Here is an 18,504-nt window from a genome sequence, read left to right as displayed (position 1 = left end):
TAGGTACCCAACTAATGCAACTGACTATACAGTACTGTACTGTAAGAGGTTTATAATACTTTATGCACAAATAATACATAAAAAACTAATAAACAAAAAATACAGTACCTTGTAAAGTGTAGTAGTACTGCCACTGTACCTGGCATACAGGGACACTTGGCATCTTTCAAAGCTTGTAACTCAAAAGCTCATATGTAGAGGGACTCACTGTAGTTGTGCAGTTTGACACCACTGCCTTGATTTTTGCTAAGGTGCTGGCTTTACACCACCAGTGCAATTCTCAACAAAGTGAAGGAAATAAAGTCTTCATAATGTGAAAATGCTCTTGACCTTACAGATTCACTGAAAAGGCCCCTGAGGACCTTCCAGGTTTTGCGGATGGCATTTTGGGAACAGCTGCCCTATTTTCACATACTACTGTTACTTGTGTCTCGTTAGGTTGCAAAGTCTGTGTGGATCTTCTGTAACTGTCCTTAATGTGTTCGTGTCTGTCCGATACATAACACTCTATTAATACCTGCGGAATGAACTAAAAAATGTTACAAACGACAAACGCATAGCCTTCATCATACTGCCTTCTTCCTTAATTCCGTCTAAATTTACATGTTTCGTAAAACTTTCTAAGTTTTTCTATGACTAGGACGCCGGTCAATTTGTTTTTTTTTATATAGGTGGGAAGGAGGAGCTGCGTGAATATAATACTGACACGTTATAGTTCAGCCAAGTTAGTTAACTGCGATGCTCGAGAGTCATCCCTTCTTAACAGGTTTGCACCAGCAGGCCTCTTGACTTCCCAGTCTTAGCTACTATAAAGACTGGAAAGAGGTGGCTCTCTTGTGTTTACAGGGGCACAAGAATTTGATGGAGTCGTAACCGGGGAAACCCTCAATCAAAATCTTGGCGGGGAGAAATGCAGCAGGACCAACAGCCTTACACAACCGGAAGCCTCAGGCAGCAGCCTCGCGAGATCCGCCGGGTTGCCAGGGCGACGCTTCCGGCTGGCGCGCGCAGCCCGGAGAGCAGGGGAGTTGTGAAATGGGCGGCTAGACCTGCCCGTGGCCGTGAATTCGCCAGCGGGAGCGCGCTCGCGGCCGCGCGATCTCCGCTTTCCCGGCTCCGTCGCTGACGCGTTGTAGACGTTGGGGAGGGAGGCAGCGGCAGCGCGGATCAGGATGAACAGCGCTGGCAGCTTCGGCTTGGGCTTAGGCTTCGGCCTCACCCCTACGGCGGTGATTCAGGTGACAAATCTGTCCTCTGCGGTGACGAGCGAGCAGATGCGGACGCTTTTTTCCTTCCTAGGAGAAATCGAGGAGCTGCGGCTTTACCCGCCCGAGTAAGTCCTCGAGCTCGACTGGGGGAGGGGCGCGGGCCCGAGCGAGACCTCGGGAACCCAGGCGAGGGGGAGAGCGCGGACGGGGGCGCGCTGCCCCGTCACGTGACCACCGGGTTTCCCTTGGTGCCCATGTTTGATTGGGGCACCGCGGCCCCAGCCCCCGGCTTCTGTTTTCCTTGTTAGTCGACTTTCGGAGGTTAATCTTTGCACAGAATCCTTACAAAGGATGTAGAGGGGTTGCCTTTTCGTGCCTCCCGGCCAGTGGTCGTCGCCGAGTCCTCGAATTCAGTGCCGGGCCTCCCCCGTTTTTTTCCCTAACTTAAGATGGCCGCAGGTGGGCCCGGAATAGTCCTCATGGCGAGCGCCTGATGGGGTTTTTGCAATGGAAAAGCGCGGAGACTGCGCCTGAGAAACTGTCCGATTCTTAGGGCCTCAGTGTCGGGCCGTTGTTGCTGACAGGGAAGCCTGCGGCTGATGGCAAATAGAATTAGGGTTATAGTTGTTCCTAGGCCTGTGTTCACAAATATAGCATCTTCAGAGGTTAATCTAACCGAGCCCATCCGTGTTGTTAAAAGATTCATGTCTGTTCACCCTTTTGGCGTCGGATTAAAATTTCCTCCTAGAAGGTCACACTGCCCTAAACCTTTCAGAAAATACAGTAATCTGTGCAGGATTATTCCTGCTGTATACTTACAGAAGTCCAGATTTGGGACGGCATTCACTCTTCTCAGACACTTCCCAGGTAGTGTACTTTGACGTAAGATTTCCCTTGCACGGTAGTATCAGCTCACAAAATTCGTAAGAGGTTTCAGGGTTGTTTATTTTCTTACAGGCATAAACTTTTAAAAACTAGTGTCCAGAATATGAAAATTTCTCAGTGTTTTGTTCATTTTGTCAAAATCTTTTGAAGAAAGGGATAGTAGTTGCCTAAGATTTCTCTTATTAAAAAATTGTTTTTGATTTTTTGGGGGTATTTCATAGTGATGCATGTAAATCTATTTTCCTTTAGTTTTCTCTAACTATACCGCATTGCTACTGCATAGATAGTGATAAAAGTTGGTGTTTGGATTTTTAAATTTTACTTAAGTTTTTCTTCTCATTTTTGTTTCAAAGTATTTCATGCATACAGAAATGCTGAAAGAATAACTCCCATGTTCCCTTCATCTGTATTTATAGTTAGCCACAGATTTCTGTCTCCCACTACCCACTTTTACATACATACAGGCACACACCCACCCTCATCCCTTCACTATTCATTCCTCAACAAGTAAATGAGAATCTCTTATGTATATGACCTACTTTACCACAGTACTGTTAATGTATCCAAGAAATTTGATATTGACAATATATAACATCTAAATTTTTTCAATTAGTCTGACGCTTTTTCTCCATTTTCTTTTTCTGATTTAGAGATAATCAAGAGATCACTCAGTACGTTTGATTATTTTCTTTAATCTAGGACTACTCCCCCTCTGCCCCCTCACACCGCTCTTTTTCCACAATCATCTTTTTAAAAGCTTTTCATGATATTGATACTTTGTCTTGTAATTTGTGTTGTAAAGTGATTCATCTTGGCTATATAAATTGTTTCCACATGAATAGATTCAGTAATACAGTTTTGCCAAAAATAGTTCATAAGTGGGTGCACATACATCTTTATTGACTCGTCATCACATATATAGCTTTGGCTATCTTATATAACTTTTGAAAGTGCTTTAAGCTTTCTCTTCATTTCAACACTTAGAACATTTCTGAATAATTGAGAACTGTTTGGAGGGTTGCTGTATTCTGAACAAATTGGAATCAAATAGTAAAATATTTTGTAGATAAACCTTTGTAAGCTAACCTTGCTTTCAAGGTTGTGATAATGTGTCTTATGGGCAGAAGAAATACATCACAGAATATTCTTCATTGTGAACATAACACCACTCACATGGTTGAAAAATGCGTTTGGGTGGCAATATGCTGCCAGTTATCTGCCATTTAGTAAAATGGGCTATTTTTTGAAATCAGGTGTTAGTTGCTTGGAGTTTAAAGTGTAAAAGAATAAAAAAGCTGGTTACTTAAACAGTGCATTGAAACAGAGTTACTGTGTCACCAGCTGTAATGCATTTTGCAAAATTGTAGCATAAGTGTAATACATCTAGGCCAGGCAAAATCTTTGACCAGTTATTCTGTATTTGCAGTTCCTATTCCTGTTTTTCACAAGTATTAACATGCTTTCCTAGTGGTGTGTTTTCTGTTTGCTCTGTAGTTAAGTTGTTATAAGCTAGTCCTTACATTCTGTTTGCAAATTTGGGCTGAAATGTATAAATATGCAATAGTAGTAGGTGTTTTGAAGACAGAATTCTTTTTTCAGTATCGTGGAAACGGTATTTTATGATTAATCTTTGAAAGCTGAGTAGAAATTGATTTGTTTTAAATTTGGAACTATATTTCTTTAATAGAATGTGAGAATAGTTTCTCATTTACATTTTAAGGATGCAATTGCTAATACGAAAATTCAGATTTTAAATTAAATTTTCTTTTTTTGGCATGAGGCCATAATTCAATTTCTATTTAAACATATAAGAATTGGAGTAGACATTCATTGTAAATATTAAAAATTCTTATTTGTGCTGCTAGATGACAAATATCCAGACTTTTAATTTTAGTGCAATTTAGTAGTGTTTAGTACAAATGAATCTCATACATCTTAAAAACCTATTTACAATGCTAAGAAATTTTTGTCTTTTTTTCAGTAAGCTTTTTATAGAGGTATAATGTGTAGAAAAGTGCATGGGTCAGGGTATACAGCTTGATGAATTTTCACAAAGTGAACGCATCCAGCACATGGAGAGGATTCTCTGCGCCCCAGAAGTTCTCCTATGCCCCCTCAAGTGCATAATACCTATAGGGTAACCTAGCCTCATTTCTATCATCAACCCATGTTGATTTTTTTTGGCTTGCGGGTTTTCTTTACTTCTCTGGTCTTCAAAAGCACTGATAAGGTAAAAGCTATCAAATAGCTAAAAGTATAACCTGTATAGTCACATTATGAAAAGTAGAGACAATGGAACACTGCCAGTGACCCTAGGGCCCTATCAAAGCCTTTCTCCATTTCCATGTGTTTCCCTTCAGTCCCTTTTATATGCATTTATCTTAATATGAATGAGTTGAGTGAAAGTCGCTCAGTCTTGTCTGACTCTTTGTGACCCCATGGACTATGTGAGTCCCAGTCCATGGAATTCTCCAGGCCAGAATACTGGAGTGGGTAGCCTTTCTCTTTGCCAGGGGATCTTCACAACCCAGGGATCGAACCCAGGTTTCCCACATTGCAGGTGGATTCTTTACCAGCTGAGCCACCAGGGAAGGCCAAGAAGACTGGAGTGGGTAGCCTATCCCTTCTCCAGCAGATCTTCCTGACCCAGGAATTGAACCAGGGTCTCTTGCATTGCAGGCGGATTCTTTACCAACTGAGCTATCGGGGAATCCTTTATCTTAATCTAGTGTAGTCAAAAGAATATATATATACTGTTGCTGTCAACTTTTTTACTCAGCCCATAGTAAGCATTTTTCATATTGCTGTGTTTTATTTATTGTAATAATATATAAAGTCTCAAGTGTGTATGTGTGTGTTTGAAATTCTGTCATTGGGTTTTAGCTAGAAGTATTTGAAAATGTGTATTTTTGATTGTCCACAGTGATTGGAGGGCCCCTGGCATTTAGTGGATGTCAGTAAATCATAAGGAAATCTTATAGAAAGGAGAATTGTGCCATCCAGAGTATCACTGGAGACCTGTTGAGAAATTATGTATCAGTTAATATTTTCATACATAAAACTACATACTTTATCCATGCTTTGCATTATATCTTTTTTGATAGATTCTCAGAGGACGTCTAGAAATATAATAAAGTGTTGGAAAATCATAGTGTTAACACATAGAGTTTTTTTTTAAAGATTGTACAGTGCTATCACCATGTTTAGTGAAAAATTAAATAACCAGTTATGTGTGTGCATGCTTAGTCGTGTCTGAATCTTTGCCATCCCATGGACTGTTACCCCACCTCTGGCCATGAAATTTTCCAGGCAAGAATACTGGAGTGTGTTGCCGTTTCCTATTCCAGGGGCTATTCTTGACCCAGGGATTGAACCTGAGTCTCCTGCGGCTCCTGCATTGGCAAGCAGATTTTTTACCACAGTGCCACCTGGGAAGTCCAGATAACCAGTTAGGGGCCAATAAATTTAACTGATGCTCAAAAAGTTGGTTCTGTGATTTTTGCATTAAACTCTCAGTGAAAAATTCTGATTTTTTTTTTTGAAAAATAATTGTAGAAGGTTTTTATTTAAAAAAACAAAAGGTGATTTAACAAATGAGGTCAGTATAAAATCTGCTATATTTGAGTACTGTTACTTTCTTTAGAGAAATATGTTTAGACCTTTTAAAAATTAAAACTGTAGTTCAGGATTACATTTGAAATGATAATCATATTTAATTTTAAAAAAAGTAAACCTTATTTAGTAGCATAGGATATACTAGAGAGAAAGATCTAAATATAAGATTTGGAAATCTGCTGCTGCTGCTGCTGCTAAGTCGCTTCAGTCGTGTCCGACTCTGTGCGACCCCATAGACGGCAGCCCACCAGGCTCCGCCGTCCCTGGGATTCTCCAGGCAAGAACACTGGAGTGGGTTGCCATTTCCTTCTACAGTGCATGAAAGTGAAGTCACTCAGCTGTGTCTGACTCTTCGCGTGACCCCATGGACTGCAGCCTACCAGGCTCCTCCGTCCATGGGGTTTTTCAGGCAAGAGTTCTGGAGTGGGTTGCCATTGCCTTCTCCGTTTGGAAATATATTTGTTTATAAATATGAATACAAAGTTGTTTGCTGAGATATCTGTATTTAGGCTTGCCACTGTATCATTTTTGGCTTCCCAGGTGGCTCATTGGGTAAAGAATCTGCCTGCAATGCAGGTGACACAGAAGACTTAGGTTCGTTCCCTGGGGTTGGGAAGATCCGCGGAGGAGTGCATGGCAACCCACTCCAGTATTCTTGCCTGGAGAATCCCATGGACAGAGGAGGCTGGTGAGCTGTGGTCCATAGGGTCACAGAGTCAGACATGACTCAAATGATTGAGCATGTACACACGCTGTATCTTTTTAGCTTATAATATTCAAAATAAAGTAGTGTTACTACTTCTCCTGAAAAGCTTGTATGTTTACATTTCTGCGATGGCATCCCACTCCAGTACTCTTGCCTGGAAAATCCCATGGATGGAGGAGCCTGGTAGGCTCCAGTCCATGGGGTCACGAAGAGTCAGACACGACTGAGCGACCTCACTTTCACTTACTTTTTTATAAAGTAGATACTGTGTTGATTTTACTCGACTTCACTTTCACTCTTCACTTTCATGCATTGGAGAAGGAAATGGCAAACCACTCCAGTGTTCTTGCCTGGAGAATCCCAGGGGCGGCGGAGCCTGGTGGGCTGCCGTCTATGGGGTTGCACAGAGTTGGAGATGACTGAAGTGACTTAGCAGCAGCAAGGAAGGTAATTGGAGATGGTGAAGAAAATTGCTTTTAGCACTAGGATCCATTCTTTTACGTTAATGCTGTTCAGAACAGACTGGCATCTTTTAACCAGGTTTTGGGCTTCTTAAATGTCCATAGCATATGGTTTATTAACCAGTCCCACATTTCTTATTCCTGGGGGTGTTTTAAATATGAAATGATATGTTTTAAGTAGACGTATTTGGAATTGTTTGTAGTTTACAACAGTGATGATTTATGTTTCCATTCTTTTACAGAAGGATCTGTCAATTTAGGAAATACAGTTTCAGTGGTAGCTTGTTAGTTTCTTCAAGTGCTAAAAGAGATTATACTTGTTGCAATTGCTAGGGCCTTCACAGCTCCTTATAATCATAGATTTTTGGTGGGGGGGTGGCTGCCAAGGACAGAAGGTGTTACTAATCTAGCTCAGGAAGAGACATTGTTAAAAAGATGATTTCCCTAAGTAGTAAAATACAGACTAGGCCTCATGGAAACTGGGAATGGGAACCAGAAAGGTATCAGCATCCAGGGCAACTGTCTGCTTATTCCTGTCAGGATTTATTGTCACCTTGGTTGTTTTTGTGTATCTGCTCAGTTTCTCTGCAGACCTGTTCTGTACTCACTCATCTGGCAGCTGGCCCAGACCCACACTCTAAATAACTTTCCAGCCCAAGAGAGAGAATGTGACTGTTCAAGTTCATTTGGTCAGGCCTCCCAAATTATAGGTTTGGGGTTAGCCAGTGAAATGGGCCCTTGTGCCATGTGACTGATCAGTTGTGTCTTAAAGCTTGCTAGGTCTGTTCGGGGTTTCACATAAGGGAACTGCTGAAAATATATAGGATGTCTTGGTAGCACATGTAAGAGGGTACTTAGTTACTTTGATATTTTAAAATGACTTTCCAGAAGACTTTGAAACTGGAGCCTTGAAGAAAAGTGGAAGGGGAGTGAGAGCACATCATAGCCAAGTGAAACAGCAGGCACAAAGGCAGCTCTGTTGGTGCAGAATGTGTCTTGGGGACAGCAAGTATTTTTATGCCTGCATTTTTAAAATGATGAGGCAAGAAACGAAGGGTGTCTTTGATGAAATTTAAGCATGACATGAAGAAATTTAGGGTTTAGAAAGATTATTCTAACAGCTTTTGTGGAAGATTGTTAAATAGAATTGAGATTAGAGGCAGTGTGATTGGTTAGTAATCCCAGTGAGAAATGATAAGGACTTGAATGAAGGCATTGATAATGAGAGTATTGAAAGAATTTTGACTGTTTGCAGACCCATGGACTGCAGCACACCAGGCTTCCCTGTCCTTGACTACTCCCGGAGTTTGCTCAGATTCGTGTCTGTTGAGTCTGTGATGCCGTCCAACCATCTCACCCTCTGTCTTCCCCCTTTGCCTCCTGCCCTCAGTCTTTCCCAGCATTGGGGTCTTTTCCAGAGTCGGCTCTTCGCATCAGGTGGCCAGAGTATTGGAGCTTCAGCATCAGTCCTTCCAAAGAATATTCAGAGTTAATTTCCTTTAGGATTGACTGGTTTGATCTCCTTGCTGTCCAGGGGACTCTCAAGCATCTTCTCCAGCATCACAGTTCGAAAGCATCAATTCTTCGGCGCTCGACCTTCTTTGTGATCCAGCTCTCACATCCATACATGACTACTGGAAAAAAACATAGTTTTGAATAGACGAATGTTTGTCGGCAAAGTGACGTCTCTGCTTTTTGATATGCTGTCTAGGTTTGTCATAGCTTTTCTTCCAGGAAGCAAGTGTCTTTTAATTTCATCGCTGCAGTCACTGTCCACAGTGATTTTGGAGCCCAAGAAAATAGTCTGTCACTGTTTCCATTGTGTCCCCATGTATTTGCCAGAAAGTGATGGGACTGGAAGCCATGATCATAGTTTTTGAAATGTTGAGTTTTAAGAATTAATGTGACAAATATTTGGGAGGCCATTTTCATAGGATATAAAGATCAATTGGATGAAAAAGAAGGAAGAAGGATCAAGGATGGAAACAACCCATAAATCTCAGTAGTTTAATAAAAACAGATTATTTCTTATACTAAATTGACGGGGTTGGTAATGAAGCTGATGTATCAGCCACCCATCTCGTTGATGTTGTTGGTCACTGTGGCAGAGGGACAGAATGGAGCAGTGACCCTTAAAACTCCTGAATAGGAATACATTTCAGTTCTGCCCATATTTAATTGACCAAATTGCACAGCTATACCTAACTTCAAGGAAAAAAAGAAATAGAATTTTATTATGTAGCCAGAAGGAAATTTGGAAATATTTGGTGAACAGTACTAATGATGGTCACATTAGTAACTCCCAGATTTCTGACTTAGGTGATGTGGTAGTATCCTTAACTGAGATATGAAATTAGGACAGAGTGCTGGATTGGTATAGAGGAAGATGATGAATTTAAGAATAAGTTCAGTGGTGGGCCCTGTGACCATCACCATGCAGTATTCCAGCAGGCCCTTTGAAATGGGAGTTTAGAGCTCTTAGGAAGGCCTGAATTGGTGATTTGGTAATACAGAGGTGAGTTAAGTCTGGATGCAGATGTATTTGTTGTTGCGGTTTAGTCGTTAAGTCACGTTTGACTCTTCTGTGACCTCATGGACTATAGCCCAGCATGTTCCTCTGCCCATGGGATTTCCCAGGCAAAAATACTGGAGTAGGTTGTCATTTCCTTCTCCAGGTATCTTCCCAACCCAGGGATGCATCCCATATCTCCTGCTTTGGCAGGCAGGCTTTTTACCACTGCACCACCAGGGAAGCCCGCAGATGTGTTTATCTCATGACAGATCCATACAGTGCTTCACTGATGTGTTGAGTAGGGGGAGGCTGAAAAGGGCTGGCTTGGAGCTCAAATTGGATGGCTTTACGCAGGAAAGAATTGAATTCAGTTGGGTGAAAAAGAGGTAGAGTTTTATTTTTATTTTCGCGGCTTTGATTAGCCTGATTAAGTTATGTTAATAATGATATATCAACATATAGTTTCAAGTTCTAAATGCAGATATATTTTATCTTAGTGTTTGGTTAATATCATAACTACATTTAGCTGTTATCAAAGTCGATTTTTTGCTATGTTTAGTTTTCAATTTTAAGAAGTGATGGATATTTATGGAATTACAAATTAGATAGTACATTAAAGTGGCTTTAAAGTTCTTGATTAACTGAATGATTAAGGTTACATGAGATTTGGAATTAGATAATTAGACTTTAAATCTCATCTTGCATTTTACTAGGTCTAGATTGTAGTCAACTTCCTTGACCTGTTTTGTCAACTAAAGTAAATTACTGTTATTGCCCAAGTCATATTTGGTATTTTTCAAATGATCTTACTTTTTTAGTGTGACAGATTGAATGTTTTGAAGGATTGTACATTTATGTTAAACGTTAGCTGTATATCTAGGTTGTGCCTTTTTTCACTTGCTAAAAACAGTTACAGATTTTAATTGAACACAGTTATCGGAGAAGGCAGTGGCACCCCTCTCCAGTACTTTTGCCTGGAAAATCACATGGACCGAGGAGCCTGGTAGGCTGCAGTCCATGGGGTCGCTACTAGTCGGACACGACTGAGCGACTTCACTTTCACTTTTCACTTTCATGCATTGGAGAAGGAAATGGCAACCCACTCCAGTGTTCTTGCCTAGAGAATCCCAGGGACGGGGAAGCCTGGTGGGCTGCTGTCTCTGGGGTCGCGCAGAGTCGGACATGACTGAAGCGACTTAGCAGCAGCAGCAGGATCGGTAGGTTGAGAAAGTGATTCTTTATGAGGATATAGTGTATTTTGAACTCTAACATGATGGATTCATATTATGGAAAAATTGCTTTCATCTGTGCTGTGTCTGGCTTCTTTTTAATGTAGTCTTGCCTAGATTAAATCTAGTAGGACTTGTAAGAATCTATTCTCTTTTGCCTATAAGATATATAAATTTTGTTTGTAAAATTGTTTGTCTGGAAAACCACAGTGCTGCCTAGTCTGAAGTAGTCTAGTATATGCAAAAGAACTTAATTTTAATTCCAGGCTATCTGATTGTTTTTAGATGTTTGTGAAGCTTTTAATGATTTTAAATGTCAGGAATCATGTTAAGGAGGATTGGAAGTAGTTACAAAATTTGAAGTCTTGAGAGTTGGGGCTTTTTTTTCTGAAAGAGATTTTCCTGATTGATGTGGATGCACCAATTAAACATCCTTGGGTTAAGTCAGCTATTTTCACATTTCACTGAAATTAAGAATGTGTTAAGTTTCGGATTTTTAACAAACAGGGCTATAGGCCTGTCTAGATTTCTCTTTAGTCTTTGCAGCAAATCACTATGAAAAGACTAAGTTCTGGTATTTCATGTCTTAGCAACAAAAATTCCTGTGTTGATTACGTAAAGATCTAAAAGACTACGTTCTGGTATTTCATGCCTTAGCAGCAGAAATTCCTGTCTTGATTATGTAAGATTATGTAAAGATCTAAAAAAGAAACGGTAAATGAAAATGACAAAACCAGCCTAATGTTTATTAGTCCAATTGTTTTTCTTTTTCTCTTGCAGCAACGCACCTCTTGCTTTCTCTTCCAAAGTATGTTATGTTAAGTTTCGTGATCCATCAAGTGTTGGTGTGGCCCAGCATCTCACTAACACGGTTTTTATTGACAGAGCTCTGATAGTTGTTCCTTGTGCAGAAGGTTGGTATCTCATATGATTTTTTAAGTTATTTTAATCTCTGTCCTGTCCATTACTACCACTGGCTTTCCTAGAAATTGGCAAGTAGATATGGTATGTGTGTATAAGAATGAAATTTGGAGATGGAAAGGATTTTACCTAATAATAAAATATATTAAAATGGTTACTTTATTATGTATATTTGAGATATTATAGCTAGACATTAAAATTTTTTTAATTGCTTCCCTTCTTTGGTTTACTTTGCTTTATTGTATTTAATTTGCAAGTTTAAAGCAAGCTTTCTGAAATTAAATTGGTAGAGGAAATTATTTAAAATGTGTAAATAAGTGATCCTTTGCCCTTGTGTATACAATGTTAATGAAATTTTATAAATAAAAACTGTACACATTTTGCTAAGTGGGGGTTAGGTGGATTATGTTAAAGAAAAATATTCATATTTTAAGGTTTACAGTATCTTCTTAAGGTAATTTACTTTTTTAATGAAATCATTATTTCTTATTCACTGTAATTGTTTGCTGTGCAACTGAAATTTATTTTACTGACTTCTTTTGTTGGTGGGTTGGTGGGGTGGGGCTAGGGTTGGGGGTGGTGATGGCAATTAAGGGAAAACAATGGAAAACAATTTTCCAAAGCATCCATCAAGGAAATAGTTGTTTGAAGGGGTAACAAGGCCAAAGGCCTTATAGTAATTCATTAATTTATGACTTAACCTGCTTTAAGAGCTAATTATTATTAATGCTTAGGTTTTTTAGTAACTTAACGTTTACAGAGCCACTAACATATAATAGGCTGTGCTGAATTTGAAAGTTCTGGTGTGTAATTAACTTTTATTTAGAGCACTGATTGTAGCATACATACATGGATTTTATAATTGGTTATTATAATTTAAATGTCTTTAAAATATATTTTCACTGGTGGCTTGTGGTAACTGTTTTACAACACAAAATTTTTACCTGAAACAGTCTAATGAGTTTTCATATGTAATGTTTTAAAACCATTTTTAGAAATCAGGCTAACATTAAAATAGTATATAGTAAACAGTTTGCTGCACTTTCAAGTTTTTTGGCATACTTCAGAATGCCTGTTCTGGGATGTCAAAAACATTACAGTCAGATACAGTGATGTTATTTTTGAAGTCCCAGAATAGGACCTTCTGGAGTTTTTCAGATAAATTTGAAAGTGTTTTTCCCATGCCTGGGGATTAGAGTAGGGTAGGGAGAATAAAAAAGAACTGAAATTTTATTATTTGCTTAAATCTATTCTTATCTACTAATCTGTAAGTGTACAACGACCCTAAAGTTGGAGAACAAGGTGAGAAAAGAGCTGGTAATGGTTTAGTTTGCATACCAAGTTCATACCAATTTCATACCAAGTAAACTGCATGGAAAAAAAATAAGTAGGTTTATTAATGGGAATATTAAGTGTATCAAAAAATTATGCCACCAGCAGCACAGATCTTATGTGATTTTAGCTTATTATTTGAACTGGAAGGAAGAATTTTGTTAGTGTGGCTCTGCTGGAACCTTGCTGTATTCCCATAGGATTTTTCAAATATTTGAAAAGTGACTGTTTGTTATAAATGTTCAAGATTATGGGCATATAGAGGTTCCTTTTTTTTGTCTGTTTTACTTGATAGAATTAACTGCATATTTATTGTAATGACTTGAATATTTTTAGTATTAACATTTTGAGACAAAATTTCGCTATTTTTGAACATGAAAGTTCATATTTTTATTCCAGTCTAGTTGTATTTTAGAACACGAACCTATAAGTTGATATTGGAAAAACATTCAGATACACATTTTTCATTGAACTAGTACAACAAAGATGAATTCATAGAACCTGAAGAATGTCACAGTGAGCTACTAAAAGATCTGATTATGCACTGCAAGCAAAGTAATAATGTATTGTATTAAAAAAGATAGGGAAGTGAATTTGAAGTAAATCAAAGGAAGGAGTTCCGGTGGAGTAAGTTCTGTAAGAGGAGATGTACTGCTTTGCTGTAAGCAGTCTTCTCTTTACTTCACTGATCGTATTCTTTCCTTGATGTTATAGAAACAGCATTATGAAAGAAGTGAAAGAACCATAGAAAAAAGTTGTAAGATTTTTTTTCAGTTTCTTTCAATTTGCTGTTGTTTTTTTGTTTGTTTTTAATTCAGACAGTAGTATCGTGAGAAGATCCTAAGCTGTTTAAGTAATGTTGGATGTGTAATAGTTCCATACATACTAAGCATTAGGTATTGTTAATAAAACATGCCACTTCAAAATAAAATGTTTTACTTTCATTATACTCGTCCAGATATGACCTCTTTTTGTTGTTGCGTGCATCTCAGATTTCTTTTTATAAATGTTAACACTTAGAAAAAGATAAGGTCAAAGATAGGGTGTCAACCTAATCATCAGTCATAAGTTTATGTCCACATTTTCTGGTAGATGGATTTTGACTATTAATTTGGTTTTGTATGTTTTCTCTATGTGATATTTGTGCATTATTAGATGACTAGACTGGCCAAGGCAGACCTGTTACACTTGCCTGAGTTAGGCATTGTTTGCCATGCCACTAAACCTGCCGTCAAGTGAAACCTTCATTGGGGAAATGAGATCGGAGTCTGAACCGCAGAAGATGGACGCCCTGTCTCTGTTTTTTATTGTTTTACTTTAATTTCATTTCTTTTTCTTTATTTTGTCCCTTTTTTTTTTTTTGTTTTGTTTTGTTTTGTTTTGTTAAATCTCTTTCACTTTAACTTGTGAGCTGGTTTTCCAGTTCTTTGTAAATGGTATTCCATTAAGAGTTCATAACATTGCATTGCAAATTATATTGGGAGATGATTAGTAGAACTCATCCTCAACATAAAATAAGTTTTCACAGTAAATTAGTATACAGTTTCATGAAGCTCAGTGCTAGTTTCAGTTGGTGTTTATAAACGGATTGGTTACATTTTGTTCCCGAAACACTAAAACAGTGGTGAGATTCTTATTTAGGAGCACATTTTTTATCTCTGTAACATTTTTGCAGTTTTCTGCCACATCTGCAACTCTCATAAAGACAAACTAATAACTTTGAATTTTCATCCTTCTCCCTTAGAATTTTAGGCATACACAGTCATCAAGGAAAATAAGTAAATTTCTTATAACAATCTGGGGCTAGAGAACAAGAAGAGACTTTTCACTTTCATGATATTTATTATAGAAAAGAACATTGATTTAGAAACAGAACACTTTTAGTTGCCTATGTGGGGAATGAATACTTGAGAAACTGTTGAATATTTACTTGCGTGTGTATTTCTTTGCTTGAATTTTTGGTTGAAAAATGTTCAGAGATTACTTGTTTCTAAATAGATTCTGAGATTAGGATGCATGAGAGAGACTGTTTTCCTCTCAGTTGTCTTTGATGAGTACAGTTTGGGAAAAATGCTAAGTACTTAATTTGCTCTATGCTTTTATACATTCTGATAGTATTTGGAGGATAAATTTGGTAGAATTTTATCTTGGAAATTAAGCAATGGGACTTTTAGATTATCTTTAATGGTAATAAGAATAATAAATGTTGTGATTTTAGTTAGACTTAATACTTGCAATAGTTCATTATGTTGTGAGAGTCAGTGAGAGTCAGATATCCTACTGACAACTATTTTTAAGCCAAAAATGAATGAATGACTTTAATCAGCTTTTGGCCTAGGTTAGATACCCTTTTTTGTTGTTATAGTCTTTCTGCACTATTTTGTGTGTATAGTTTTTCTTATTCAATCAACAGGTAATCTTAAATTGAGACATTACTAAATTGGAATTCTTTGTTTTTTAGGTGCATGAATTAGGGTAGTAAAGTGTAGGATTTGTACCTAGGATCTCAGTTGATTTATCAAGATGTGTTCAGGTTTTACAAATATTTAAAAAAGAAAGAATACTTAACTTTTCACAGATAAAATAGGTTTGATAGCAGTGTAAATAGTATAGTATATATGTGGGTATACAGATACATGTCTTAATGCTAGTAACTAATAAATACAAAATAAATTATATTTGATGTCTTCAAGTAAGATTCTCCCACCTTTTAATCTTTATGCATGTTAAAATCTGTGCTTATGCAGAATTTACTGAAATAATAAAATGAGTTTGTTTTTGAAATTAGTAAATTAAGGTTATATAGACTTAGAATAGACAGACATTTGCTAAAGCTAAGAAAGTGTAATTTTTCTATTCCTGTGAATAAGGTATAACCACTATTTAAAGCAAATTTTAAAATTCATCTTGAATTCCATCCACGTTTAGAAGTGCATTCTGTAAGTGTTTTTAGAGATTTATCCCTGCACATCTGGTTGTATTAAGTAGAATTTTACCACTGAAACCCAGCGTTGTGCTTTTCTTGAAAATTTACTCCATATGCTAGTTGCAATTTGATGAGACTTTGTACAGTGTTTTAAATTACTTTGAAGAATTCATAATAGAAATGTTTGGTCAAATAACATAGTTATGTATGAGTAGTTCTGAAATTGCTATGTATAGTCAATTTTTCTTAGAAATTTTCTTTTTCAAAGAGTTAAGAGAAAGCAGAAAAAAATGTGAAAGTCATAGTCTTTATCAAAACTGATTGATTAGAATTCAGTAATTAAATGTGACAAATTGATGGACTTAATTCAGAGTAAATTTTCATTTTTTTACTTGTAGGAATTTCTTCTTAGTGTCTAGGATTATTTTAATGTTATTATTATTAGGCACTTAAGCTGCTTATTATAAGGAAGACATTTAGGCATTAACCACCCCTCTTCAGATAAGTATACATAAATTGGTTCTAAAAGTCAGTAATTTAAGAAGTTTCCTGAGACTCAGGAAAGTTTTTTTAGTTATTTTCAAAAATGATAGTTTCCAAGGCGTATGTATTCTTTGGAACTGGATTCTTTTGGTCATCTCTGACATTGTTGGTGAGATGCCTTGTTAACTGAATGGGTGTAGGCTTCCTTTTCAATTGAAGCTGGTTACATGCAGTAGCTTTTGTTTTTTTCTGTCTACTTGAAATTAAACGGAGCCTATTGGAAGATTATCAAAATTGTTTGCATCACAAGTAGGTAGTTTAAATTAACAGGATAGGGACACTCGGGAATAAATTTCAATTCGCACATATTTGTTTTTTTCTTTTTCTTTTTTTTGACTAATTTGGTTATTTGCCATTTCTGGGGATTAAACTTTAAAAAATGTTCTTCTTTTCTGTATCTGATGTTCTGTGTGCTATTAGTGATGCAGCCAACACGAACGGTTGTCATGTGTAACACAACTTTCGATCACCGCGAAAACACCGTCCTGGAAAAGCGTCCATGCTTGATATCGTTTGGTTCATGAACATTAAGTTTCCAGTACAGGTGACCCATAGCTCAAAGTGTTAAATAATTGTCTACATTATTCAGTTTTTAAAATAATATTCCATTAATGAGATTGTTAGTCTTTGAAATTTTGCTCACTTTTATTTTTCCTAGTAGAGCAGGGTAAAAGGAAAGACTTAAGTTCTTATTTATTTCTTTATATGGATCTGATAGATTCATTTATTATTATTATTTTTTAAGTGCAAGGGTAATTGTAAAATCATAGTGTAAAGCTGTGTGGTGTTTCTGCTTTCTGTAATGTTTGGAACTTGCCTCTGCAGGTAAAATCCCAGAGGAAGCCAAAGCCCTCTCTTTATTGGCTCCTGCTCCAACCATGACAAGTCTGATGCCTGGTGCAGGCTTGCTTCCCATACCGACTCCAAATCCCTTAACTACAGTAAGTATGAGATGATACACCCTATTCTAAAAGGGGTGAACATTTAAATGTGTAATCGGCCAAGTAAAGAGCTTAGAAAGTTCTTTTTTTTTTGGTAAAGAGCTTAGAAAACTATTTCTATTTTATTTTTATTAATTTATTTTTTGGTTGCGTCACCCAGCATGTGGCGTCTTAGTTCCCCAACCAGGGGCTGAACCTGCACTCTCTGCATTGGGAGCGCAGAGTCTTAACCACTGGACCACCAGGCAAGTTGCTGTTTCTTTTTTAAATACAATTTTTTAAATGGTGAGGATTTGATTGAAATGTCTGCCTAATTTTTTCCTCATGTTGTCACTTACCTGAAATGCCTTTTGGAATTGCTTATGAAGTAATTGGGGATTCATTTAAATTTGAGAACTGAAGTTTATTATTCATTAGTAAATCAGTTGCTGGAACCCAGCATTGTAGATAGCATGAGGAATTGGAGAGTCTAGGTACCTGTATTTCCCAGTTCAGGAGGACTAAATTCATTTGAAAAATATGAAATAATTTACTACCTTGGTAATGGGAAAAAAACATCTCAGAGAAGCTTTTGTCTGATACTGAGAAAATGTAACATGGTAAAAATAGTTTCTCGTTAACTAAGTGTAGTTTAATGCCTCCTCTGTGATTTCCAAGTGGTGTTAAAAAAAAGACATGCTGTTACTGAGTTCTTGGTATATATAAAAGACTCCGGTCATTTATTTTAAAAGAAGAGTCATTTTTCTGCAAAAATAAACTCAAGACAAAATGCACAACTCACTTTAATTGAAAGTTGTATTTAGCTTTGTGGTACTGGGTTATTAAAGAGTGAACCAGTAAACTTTATGATTATAGTTACTTAATTTATCCAAGTTTTAGAAGTGATTTTTGAAACTTGGAAGTGCAAGATTTTAGGATTTTTACATGCCATCGTTCTACTGGAAACCTATGTTATGATCCATGGGGGGAAAGTGCTTTTTACTTAAACAATCTGATCATTTGAATTGGGCTTTTTAGAAATTTGAGTTTGGGTATGTTTTGGCATTTTTAAGATTAATTCCTGAATCACTGTCTTTTTTCCCCCCCTCCTCAGAAAATACTGTCTTGCTATTTTGAACATTTTTAGGTTTGTTTATCAACAGTATACGTCTTTATTATTTAATTTGTTGCTTTGACGAGAAATGATTCCTTTTAATTCCGCTGTAGATATCTATTATTATATAAC

At 37.2% G+C, this 18,504-nt stretch overlaps 1 protein-coding gene across 4 annotated transcripts in view; it reads left to right on the top strand.

The window, feature by feature from the left end:
• SREK1 (splicing regulatory glutamic acid and lysine rich protein 1) overlaps positions 1,012 to 18,504 on the top strand; it is a 44,252-nt gene continuing 26,759 nt past the window's right edge. For 2 of the 4 annotated variants that reach the window (XM_005694618.3, XM_018065600.1), the window contains exons 1-4: positions 1,014 to 1,333; positions 11,397 to 11,530; positions 16,759 to 16,882; positions 17,164 to 17,279. In XM_005694618.3, coding sequence (XP_005694675.1) covers positions 17,217 to 17,279 — 63 coding nt within the window. In that variant the 5' untranslated portion in view covers positions 1,014 to 1,333; positions 11,397 to 11,530; positions 16,759 to 16,882; positions 17,164 to 17,216. Of the gene's footprint in view, positions 1,334 to 11,396; positions 11,531 to 16,758; positions 16,883 to 17,163; positions 17,280 to 18,504 lie in introns of all 4 variants that reach the window. The other 2 variants (XM_013972727.2, XM_005694615.3) reach the window with 2 other exon arrangements.

This window comes from Capra hircus, chromosome 20 (assembly GCF_001704415.2).
Source record: "Capra hircus breed San Clemente chromosome 20, ASM170441v1, whole genome shotgun sequence".
NCBI classification, from domain to species: domain Eukaryota; kingdom Metazoa; phylum Chordata; class Mammalia; order Artiodactyla; family Bovidae; genus Capra; species Capra hircus.
This window is presented reverse-complemented; position numbering and strand designations above follow the sequence as displayed.